This window comes from Sycon ciliatum, chromosome 3 (assembly GCF_964019385.1).
Source record: "Sycon ciliatum chromosome 3, ocSycCili1.1, whole genome shotgun sequence".
Taxonomy (NCBI): Eukaryota; Metazoa; Porifera; class Calcarea; order Leucosolenida; family Sycettidae; genus Sycon; species Sycon ciliatum.
Window position 1 is genome coordinate 12,242,500 of NC_088645.1, and position 12,201 is coordinate 12,254,700.

At 48.2% G+C, this 12,201-nt stretch overlaps 1 protein-coding gene across 1 annotated transcript; it reads right to left on the minus strand.

Moving 5' to 3' along the window:
- Window positions 1-1,483: 1,483 nt before the first annotated feature.
- Window positions 1,484-6,313, minus strand: LOC135812857 (uncharacterized). The gene has a single exon (XM_065326073.1). The coding sequence runs from the start codon at window positions 6,311-6,313 to the stop codon at window positions 1,484-1,486; it is 4,830 nt and encodes a 1,609-aa protein (XP_065182145.1).
- Window positions 6,314-12,201: the final 5,888 nt, after the last annotated feature.

Sequence of the window (12,201 nt, forward strand, 5' to 3'; positions counted from 1 at the left end):
GTTGTACATCGTTCGGACCTTCACGTTCCAAATTTCGAAGCTACGTTTGTAGAGATTGCGTTTCCGCTGAAGGGTACCGGAACACAGACATTTGAATCCGGGAAGTCCCTGCTAATTGGATCCCTCTACCGCCCACCCTCGAACACGGCTGCCGCCATTGATACATTTTGTAACTCTCTCCAACGCTGTCTGACTGTTGTCAAAGCTACAACATCTGCAGTAGTGTTGATGGGGGATTTCAACGCTAGGTGTTCAGACTGGGAGGGGGACATTACCGACACAGCAGGTCACCAATTGCGATGTTTGCTTAATGATAGCTTGCATGCCGTCCTACTGGTAGGACCACGGGTCCTACCGGTCCTACCGGTAGGACCCAAGCAATCGAGCTGCAAAAGTGCTTTTGGTTGAGAAATTTCTTGAAACAATTGTTGAGATGAGGTCTGTTGTGACTAGAGTCTAGACTCTCTTAGTTCCACAACATAACTAACTTCATAAGGACTGGGATTAATTCTCATTCAGTACTACATGACTTACTCTAATCTCTAATCATCAAGAAGCTAGGTAAAACCATAAAGCCATCAAAACAAACAAAAGGGCTAATGCTACGTGGACGATAACGTCACACAAACATACACGTGATATTATGTACAACTTCGTGATGTAATCACGACATTCCCACACACAGGTGGAGCGATCAATCACAAAAGACCTGGTGACCAAAGGGAGAAAGATTATAATAGCGCATAAGAACCGCGTATTTAGGTGATTATTATTATTTGGGTATTGTTAATGTTAACTAGGGCAGTCCCCACAGACGCATGTCTCCTGACAGGCTACGCTAATGATGTGACATATCTTGTGAACCAAATTGCGAAGGTACTGAAGAGCAAGGACACATAAGTCATGGAGCCCATACTACACCCTAGTGCCAAAGTAGTGAGTGGGAGAGCAAGTTGGCAGAGGAAAAGAAAACTCGAATAAAAAGGGGGGTGAACATAATTATACAGCTTGAGTGGATGATAGCTGATTGAGACAGACACCAGCATGGTGAACTAAACCAAGTCTGCCTCGTGCAAATCCAGGACACGTCCTAAGCCTTCGATAGCAGCTCGTCTTACCGGTCGAGAAGCTGTTGCAGGGACGTGTGCGTCGTTGGTTACAGCGGGAGGCTGTGGTTCATTCGACGAGTGGTCAGCAGGTCGAGCAGACTCACACTCCAACGGATATAGGTGCTGTAGTGAGCGCCGTAGGAGCTTGTTATTGGGCGTCCTCACAGTGGCGGAACGCGTTTCTCCATCACGACTAGCGTGAAGTTCGCTGATGATACCCAGTTTCCACATACCTCTGGGCGCGTCATCCTTGATGAGGCACACATGTCCAATCCTTGGCTTCACGGTAGAATGAGCAACCTGTTTCAACTGCGATTGTTGCCGTTCTCGTAGACTGGTTAGGTATTCAGATCTCCAACAGTTCCAAAACTCATTCAATCGCTTCTGACCTTTCTTCCACGTAGAAAGTAGCAGTCCGCTGACGACATTGTTGGGGCGAAATCAGGGTCCTCTTCTACATGCCCTTGGGGTAGACTGATTTCGGCTGATAATGATAAGAAGTGGGCAGGTGTCAAGACCGTATAGATCTCATCGCTTACGTACACCAGCGGTCGTGAATTTACTACTGCTTCAACTTCGACGAGAATGGTTGACAGCTCCGTTGTTCCGAGAACTAGTCTGCCAATAGACTTACGGAGGGCTTTCTTCACGATTCCAATCAACCGTTCATAGAACCCGCCCATCCATGGGGAGAGTTGCACAATGCAAATCCATTCGATTCCATGGGAAGCAGCATAATTAAGAGTGTGGTCATCCTTCACAATGGCTTCCCAAGCAAGCTGTAGAGTCGATTTCGAAAGCAGGAATTGCTGAGCGTTGTCAGAGAAGATCTTGCGCGGTACTCCTCTTCTTGCCACAAATCTGCGCAATGCCATCAGGAACTGTTCTGTGGTCATGTCAGCAACAAGCTCGAGGTGGATGGCACGTGTGACCATGCACGTAAATAGGCACACCCATACCTTGTGGATGAGTCCATGTTCTCTGACTGTCATTGGGCCAAAGTAGTCGACGCCAACGTGTGTGAACGGTTTAGACTCAGCTACGCGCTCTGGAGGGTAGGGTGCCATTTTCGGTAGCGAGTACGGCCGACCATTGAACCTCTTGCATACACCACATTTCTTGAGTACAGTCTTGACGGTTTGTCGTCCTCTGGGGACCCAATAGTCATACCTGACTCGCGATAGGGTATGGTTAGTTCCACTGTGCAGCACCATGCGGTGACAGTCATTGATGATAGCTGTGGTTACTGGATGTGAACGAGGTAGAAGGATGGGATACTTCGCTGAGTATGGTAGGGATGAATTCTCCAATCGACCCTTGCAGCGGATGAGGTTATGTTCATCTAGAAAGAGCGCAAGGTTTTGGACCAGCTTGTTCTTGGCGTTGCTTTTGATAGCCTCAATCTCCGGTGTATAGTGTGTTGCTTGAACATGTTGAATCCACAGATGTTTGGCGTTGTCGATTTCAGCAGCAGACAAATGAGTGCCGCATGTGGTCTGTTGACGGCATCTCTTGACAAACTTGATACCGTATGCTGTTACACGGGCTAGCTTCTCAAACGAAGTATACTTGCTCTCATCTATACTCAGCGGTGATGGCTTGCTGCTGGTCTCGGTTTCCGCAGGACCCTCCGCCGCGAATAGTACTGTGGAAGGAGCATCGATGACGTCTTTGGGCCAGTGTACAGGAGGATCTCGAAGCCATTCTGGACCACACCACCAAGCTGTACTGTCTGTCAGTGTGGCTAGCGATGCTCCACGGGATGGTAGGTCGGCTGGGTTGTCGGCTGTACGGATATAGTTGAAGCACACACTCTGGTCTGCACGGATTTCCTTCAACCGATTGGCGATGAAGACAGGGTACGATTTCTCAGTATTCTTAATCCAGCCAAGCACGCACTGTGAGTCAGACCACAGGTGGGTAGCTGAGATGTGAACTGCGCCCAGAAGCTCTTTCTTCAGAAATTTGATGATCCTGGCGCCGATGAGTGCTGCTAGGAGCTCTAGACGTGGTATACTTGTTGCCTTGATGGGCGAGACTCGTGTTCGGCTGTAGATCAGGTCAACTGACGAATAGGCATCGTCAACTTGTCTCACACACAGGTACGCGGCTGCACCGTAACCATCTTGAGACGCATCACAGAAGACGTGGAGTTCATAGGTGACCTTGTCGACGTGGATTTTTGGTCCAATGAAGCGAGGAATGGCAACGTCACTTGCGCAGGACAGATCGGACAGGATATCCTTCCATTCATGAACGAGAGCGTCAGGCAGCGGAGAGTCCCAGTCTACATGTAGCTTCCATATACTCTGTACTAGGATCTTCGCACGCATGATGACCGGGGAGAACAGGCCCATCGGATCATAGAATTGGGCTATGCTGCGGAGGACATCTCTTTTGGTAATGACGGAGTACTGGTTTGTGGCTGACTTTGCCGTCGACAGAGTATCGCGATTGGTATCCCATGACATACCCAGTACCTTCATTACATCACAGCTAGACTTGTCTTCAGGAGCTAGAGCATCTCTGAAGTCAGGATCGTTGGTACCCCATTCACGCAAGTTCATGGTGGCACTGGCAAAGGCGTCCTTTGCCTCTCTGTAGTATGCAGTAGCATCCTGGACGCTGCTCTGCCCGGTGACAACGTTGTCAACATAGATACTGCGACGTACATCATCGCATGTCCCTGTCTGTTGCTGTTGGAGATGGTGGTCAACTGTGGCGGCGAGAAGAAACGGGCTAGCGACAATGCCAAATGGAACTCGGCAAAAGCGGTAGATCACTAGGTTGGCTGTGGTGACGGGTTTTGTAGGATCGCGAAGCCATAGGAACCGTGTTACATTGCGATCTGTCATAGATAGACCTAGCTGAAGGAAGGCCTTCTCAACATCGCTGACAATGCCAATGGGGTGTAGCCGAAATCTCACCAGGATGCCACACAGATCCGGCAGAAGTATCGGACCTCGGTGCAGGCAGTCGTTCAGGCTGTTGTGTTCTGCGCGAGTTCTGGCGGAAGCATCATATACCACACGGACCTTTGTTGTGGTACTGCTGGGGCGAACAACACAGTAGTGGGGGATGTAGTGAATCGGCCCATCCTGGTGATCAAGGTTCACTTCCTCGATAATGCCATTGGCTAACTGCTCTGTGATGGTACAATGATACTTCTCTAGCACTTGTGGTGTCTGCTGGAGTCGTTTGACTAAGGATTTGAGACGGCCGAAGGCGAGCTCGTAGTTCTCTGGTAGATTAGGTTGTGGAGTATGGCTATCTTTCCATGGCCAAGATACCATATATCGGCCGTTGATCAGTTGCAAGGAGCTGCGAAAGTGTTCCAGGGCAATGTCGTCCGCTGTCTGCGGATCACTGATGTCATCGGTGATACCAATATCTTCAAGTCGCCAGAAACGTTGGAGATCAAATACTGGGTCTGGCAAGGTGGTAGCATCTGTGAGCATTATGTGGCCCGCAGTGTCATCTGTCTCTGTGTCAGTAGGGCCTGCTGGGACAAATCCCAATTTGGAGTTCAGCAAGACCAGGCCATTGTTGAGTTGGATGTGACCGTTACCCATGATGGAGAAGTAGAAATCCGTGCCGATAAGGAGGTCAATTTCTACCTCCTCACGCTTGGTGACAATGGTGTCAGCTAGTTGGATGTTCTTGACTTCAGGGTACTGGTCGATGTCGATTGGGGATTTGACAACAGGACAACAAATCCACGGCATAACATTGGCGGTTACGGGCAAGGCTGATCCATCTCGACATAGGAGGGAAAACTCCACTCTCGGCAGGGTGACCGTTCGCCGGGACGCAGATCCAAAACTAGCGATGGACAACACGTCTTCACCGACAACAGCTGCGTTGACAGAGGCAGCTAACGATTCATGAATAAATGTGCGAGTTGAGCCGGTGTCAAACAACAGTCGGCAGTCTGAGATGTTGCCTTGCCCGGCGACAGTTGCGATGGCGGTTGGGAGATTCACACCTTTGGACTGGACGTGCACCGTAGCGGTAGTATGTTTCTGTGGCCCTTGCTGCTGCTGAGTAGGATAGAAGGTACTTGCGGCAGCTGACACTGGTGATGAGCCAAATTTCTGAGGGCACAGGGCACGGTGATGGGTCAACAGATTGCAGTGATAGCAGGGTCTTCTAGCAGTACAGTCCTTTGCCCAATGTCCCTTCCGTAAGCATACAAAGCAGTGGTCTTGTAGCTGCTGCTGTCTGGTAGAAACCGTGTTGAACGTTGGGCAGGTGTCCGAGAAGTGTTGCAACTTGCAGAAGAAGCATCTCGGAGTGGCGCGCCGCACAGAGCTAACTAACGTGGCTGCCGTGGCCGGAGGTTGGGAGTAGGCAGCATGAGGCTGTGCGGAAACAGGCGGTGGTCGTGGCAGAGTGCTCTCTGGTTTGCTGGCTGTGTCTCCTGCCAGTCGCTCGGCCGATTCACGGACCTCCAGGTAGATTCCCAGCTGTTTCCGCAGCTCATCAACAGTCCAACTCTGATTGTGGGGTTTCTGTGTCTCAAGTTGTACGATGACGCACTTTGGTAACTTGGAAGTGATGACAGGAATCAGCAGTTCCTGTTGCACACTTTGACCTTCCGCTTGCAAACAGCGCAAATTAGCCTCCACCTCGTTGTAAAATCTCCGCAACATGTGAGGTTTATTTGATGGCGCTGGCATTTCGGTAATTGCGCGGTATCGGGCTGCGATGATGGCATCCTTCTTGCCAAAGCGATCCTTCAATAATCCTAACGCCACGGGGTAATTTGAATCGGTGGTGGGAATACCGGCAATAACATCCAGGGCCATGCCTGTCAAATGACTTCTCAAATACGACAGTTTCTGTACGGCAGACAGGCTTTGATTTGTACCGATCGCAGATTGAAACATGTCAATGAACTCAGTGAAATGAAGTATGTCACCATCAAACTTCCTGATTGTGAGCACGGGCAATTTTACAGATCCATGAGCACTCTGTGCAGGCTGTGCCGAGTTGGCCGCCAGCTGGCCAACCGTGCTGGTGTGCTTCCCAATGGCTGACAGCAACTGCTGTGTTTGTTGCTGAGTTGCGGTGTGCATTATCAGCAGCTGCTGGACGTCAATTCCAGGTGCTTGACTGCTGGTACTGGTGTTGGCTGTGGCCCTTTTGGCTTGAGCACTCAGCAGGGACAGATTTTTGAAGTACGACGGTAACGTACTGGCCATACTTTCATACTCTTCTTCATCTTCTTTCTTTTTCTTTTTTTGAGTTGCTCCACTAGCCACGAAATCGTATAACGCAGCGCCGTACTTATCTAGGTCAGCATCCAACTTCGTGAGGGCATCTCTATGCTGTTCACAAAACTGGGTCCGAATCCCGACCCACTGGTCTGCGTCGTCAGATGGACAACTTTCTGAAACTAAACGTTGGCACTTCGTATCGTCATCGTGGACAGTAGAATACAATGCACTGATTTTATTTGCTAAAACTCGGAGACTCCCTGGATACTCGGACATGGTTTCGGCACCAATTTATGTTGTGACTAGAGTCTAGACTCTCTTAGTTCCACAACATAACTAACTTCATAAGGACTGGGATTAATTCTCATTCAGTACTACATGACTTACTCTAATCTCTAATCATCAAGAAGCTAGGTAAAACCATAAAGCCATCAAAACAAACAAAAGGGCTAATGCTACGTGGACGATAACGTCACACAAACATACACGTGATATTATGTACAACTTCGTGATGTAATCACGACAAGGTCTTTGTCTGGCAAAGTAATGGCGCAAAATGCAAGGCTATGTCCAGTGCATTGCGTATGCGCAATTTTATCGATTGTCAAAATGACCGCACATAATCCTGTCGGTGCGCTAGCAACTCTGTCCAAAGTGAATTTTGACCATGGCACATCAATCGTGGTGAGGTCCTAATGTTTTTATTAGCTTGCTAAGGCAGTGGAATGCATAATTCCATACTCAGTTTCCATGGTTACCCTGGGCTGTTACCATGGAATTCCGCAGAATGCCTTGTACGATCACGTCTAAAATTTGTGGACTCCTTCATTAGCCCCTGAGCAACAGTTTAGGGTCAAGTTTTAGGTCAATGTTAGAACAGAGGCCATGCAGCATGTCTGTGTATGATGGTCCTACCGGTAGTTCCTACCGGTAGGACCGAGGTCTATGCAAGCTATCATTAAGATGTTTTCTTTGGAGCAATTGGTAAACTTCCCCACTCATGAGTCTGCCTCGGGCCCTGGAGCGGCTCTGGATCTTGTAATAACGGATATTCCCCACGCCATTGACGACCTCCATGCTGAAGCACCTATGGGCCAATCTGACCACTGTATTGTTGTTGGTAAAATTAAAATGTCACAGTCCCTGCGGTCTCCTGTCTCTGAGCAGAAACAGCTTCCACATCGAAGTAACCTTGCTTCATTGAACAATTCATCCGTGCCGAATGAAACGGCAGTTGCGCTCAATGAGCGTCTATTCCATATTCACTGGGAGGCTGTGCTCCAACTACATCGGGGTGATCCATCCCTATCTGCAGATATGCTGTACGACACTTTGGAGGAGATACTGCAGTCCTATCTAGAGCGACGCAAATCGACAATCCGATGCACACCCTCGAAATCTGCCCGACCACCTTGGCTAACACCAGCATTAAGAGAACAAATCAAACGGAAGCGTGACTCGTACAGTGTGTACAGGAAGTACCAAACCCCTAAAAATCAAGCTGTGTATAAGGCGGAACGGAATAAGACCCGTAACCTCTCGCGGCTGGAGCACCGCAGATTTCTCCGCACTCTCAATTCATTCTCCCAAAAGGCCCAAACACCATCACCGAATCTACACAATTTTATCCGAAGTTTGCGGTCGGACTCCACCGGAAAACCCACTGTATCACGCCTCACCGTCCGAGGAGCTGACATAAAATCACCTGACGACATTGCAAATGCCCTAAATAAGCAGTTCATTGCATTTGGTACTCCGGATAATCCTCAGTGGACGCTCCCGCCTTTGCAGGACGCCTCGACTGCGCCGCCGCTCACGTCTATCTTCACCACGCCCTATGCCGTGCATAAATGCATCAAGCGTCTAAAGCTCAGGAAAGCTGCGGGACCTGATGGAGTTACACACGAGCTGCTGAAATAGATTGGCCCGTCGACGATATCGCTTCCTTTGAGTCTGCTATTCAATCTGTCTTTCTCCACCGGTATTTTTCCAACTGCCTGGAAAACTGCTGTCGTCATCCCGCTGTACAAAAACAAAGGCGCAAGAACGGATCCGACGAACTATCGTCCCATATTCCTTCTCTCAACGATATCAAAGCTGTGTGAGTGAATAATGTATGACAAGTTATATGCACATGTAGATCCATATCTCCATCAATCACAGTCCGGATTCCGTCGAGGTGATTCAACAGCCTGGCAGCTACTTCGAGTTGTTCAATCCCTGCATGACAACCGCCATCGTAGCGAGTACAGCCTAGTCTGCTTCTTCGATTTATCTAAAGCCTTTGATGCTGTGAGGCACCGTGGGCTGATGGCTAAGATAGCATCATTCTCGATTCAAGGACGCATACTGCGGTGGCTGGAGAGTTACCTGTGTGGTCGCTCACAACAAGTAAATATCTCGGGTCAATTGTCCCACCCTGAACGCGTGTGTTCTGGTGTCCCCCAGGGATCAATTCTGGGGCCCCTGCTTTTTCTAATGTATGTGAATGATAACGGTGCAATTCCCAACACCTCGCTATATGCGGACGACACCACTCTGCTGGCTAGTCACCGGTCGCTCCCCGTCGCGTGTCAAGACCTGCAGGTAGGAATAGACTGTGTGGTCAAGTGGATGCGAAGGTGGAAACTCCGGCCGAACTCCGCCAAGACCGAGATCATGTGTGTCGTCCCCAACGCGTCATCAGATGTTGCACATCTTCAAACTTTTATTTTCCATTTCCCCGATGATCCTACCCCGATACCTATAACCTCTCGTCACAAGCACCTTGGCGTTACACTTGATAGCAAATTGGACTGGTCCCACCATTTCCAGAATCTGGAAAAGCGGGCAAGCTCAGTCGTCGGTATTCTTTATGGCCATCTCCCCTACATTTCACCAGAATGCCGAAAGACCTTTTATCATTATTATTATTATTCTTTTATTCCACCGGATGGCGTGACGCCAATAAGGATGATTAATAAGTGCGATAGAACTGGTACTAGCCAGAAACAGCTAGATGGAAATTAACCGGGAGGCAAGAAGCAATGCATCTTGAAAAACAAGCGGGGGCAATAACGTTAGCAGGGGTGATCGAGATAGTTAAGTACACGTTCGAGATATCAGAAACCAGGGGGATGCGCGGAGCAGGAGCAGGTACTGCTCAAAAGAAGACTGGATGCATTGTTTCGGAAAGAATTTCTACGAGGTTGGGTTGCGATGTCGATAGGGACTGAGTTGTAGAGGGTGAGGGCACTGGTGATGGGGGAATCTCGGTGCCTGTTCGTGTGTGCGTGTCCGATGGAGTAGGTCCTTGTCTGTCGAAGGGTGTATGGTTGGTGTTGACGTTGTGGTGCAAGATGTGGTTGTTGCAGGTGTGGTGGGGAGGTTTGGTGGTGGATGTCCCATGCTAGTAGGGCTTGTTTAACAAGGAGTCGTGAGCTAAGGGTGGGGAGCTTTGCGTGATGGAGGAGGGAGCTGTGGTGAACTGGTGCAAAGAGGGGAATCCGAAGGCAGATGCGTATAGCACGGCGTTGAATTCTCTCCAGTGTGTCCCGCTGTTGCTGAGTGGTGTTGGAGAGGGAAAGGCTGCCATATTCGAGAACGGGTCGGATGTAGGTTGTGTATATTACCTACATCATACATACGTTTTGCCTATTTTCTTGTATTGCTGTGTGGTGTGGTGTGGCGCTGGTAATGGCCTCTTTGCAAAACTGGAGATTGTGCATCGACGGATTCTCCGGGCAATACTTCGTTTGCCGCCCGAGACCAACATAGCCGTTCTCTATGAAAATTGCTGTACATTTCCTCTGAAACATTACATTGACCGATCCTCCTGCGTATACATTCACAAAATCACATTTATCACTGCCCCTCAGCATGTGCAGCATTCCTTAAACTGGTTCAATGAATCCTCAACAAGCCGGAACTCGCTTCGTTTCCCGATTGCAAGAAACAATTCCATGAGCAAATCGCCTGTATTCCTAGCATACCAATTATGGGATTCTCTTCCTCAGCAATTAAAATCCAGCAACACTGGGCCCTCAATGCGTTTTTAAGCTTGATAAATATACACGTACGTCGATCTTCATTTACTAATCATTGATTTTCATTCTCTTTGTGTATTACTTCAAGCTCCAAAGTAAATCACATACGCTACCTGTACAATTCATTTGGGTTTTGGATTGATTTTTATAATTGATTTTGGTTTTGGATTGATTTACTTTCTATTTCATTTTCATTTTCATTTAACTTGCCATGTTTTGCGTGTGCATTTTTGGCTCTTCTTGTTCTTTTATTCCATGGCTGGTAGCCCTCATTCATACATAATATTGGTTGACACCATGTCATCCATGAATTGGGAATAATAATAATAATAATAAAGGGTTTGCTCCCCACACCGGAGCTCGCGCTATTCCGCCGACTTTACTTGACACTTGACTGACTCACGACTGCCTGTGGGGAGCAAACCCTTTCTTACAAATCATCGCCGAAGTCGCAACCACTACTTCGTACTGTTGTGCCCAGCGCGGGCTTGCGACTAGTTGGTTTGGAGGTGACAGCGTTGCGAATGACCGAGGGTCCTCAACGTCTGGTCTCACCGTCCAGGAGCGACACTGACTCACGCTGATATCTGGTCCGGTTCACGAGGTGTTTATCGCGCTGGAAGCGGAGCGTCTCTGTAAGTTTGTATCCCTGGTGATGTTTGTACCTGGAGAGCACTATATAAGTGGTGCTCTTCAGGCACAATCTTCCTCAGCCTACTCAAGCTCAACTGATGAGGGGTGAATTCCCCGAAACACTGTGTATTGAGCAGGGAGTGGTGCTTTCTTGCAGGTTTGCCGAGTCGAAGGTTCGATGGACTTCTCGTGTGCTCTGGATGGCAGTCGTGAGTCAGTCAAGTGTCAAGTAAAGTCGGCGGAATAGCGCGAGCTCCGGTGTGGGGAGCAAACCCTTTCTTACAAATCATCGCCGAAGTCGCAACCACTACTTCGTAATAATAATAATAATAATAATAATAATAATCGTAAAATGGCAATAAATAAGATAAATTGTGCACTCATAAGAACAGCAAAAATGAAGAAAGTCAAGTTCCATAACGTTTTCTTGTGACTGTCATCAGTGGAACGCCGTCACATAAGAATGTAATAACTAAAACACACACTTATATACATGTAGCTAATATGGTTTCAGGTAGAAATACAGTAGTTATTACATTTTTATGTGACGGCGTTCCACTGATGACAGTCACAAGAAAACGTTATGGAACTTGACTTTCTTCATTTTTGCTGTTGTTATGAGTGCACAATTTATCTTATTTATTGCCATTTTACGACTATTGTCTCCTCATCGATTGTTTAAATAATAATAATAATACGAATTAGTGGTTGCGACTTCGGCGATGATTTGTAAGAAAGGGTTTGCTCCCCACACCGGAGCTCGCGCTATTCCGCCGACTTTACTTGACACTTGACTGGCGGAATAGCGCGAGCTCCGGTGTGGGGAGCAAACCCTTTCTTACAAATAATAATAATAATAATAATAATCTTGCGAAGTAGTGGTTGCGACTTCGGCGATAATTTGTAAGAAAACCGGGAGCAAACCATTTCTTAATAATAATCTTCACTAGTTTGAGGGAAAGAGACAAACGGGAAAAGTCTGAAGAAAAAATTGACTGTCACCACCAGGACTCGAACCAGGGACCCTCGCTTGTAGCTAGCGATGCTTTAACCACTGAGCTATGGTGTAGTCGTCATCCCAGCAGAGACTGTTCAACATTTTCTTCAGACTTCGTAACTCACACTTCCTGTGAATCCACACAGGTGGGTGGGACGCAGCCCTCACTGTACCCACACACTTCACGTACACTCTAGCACGCGGGGAGCCCCAAGTCA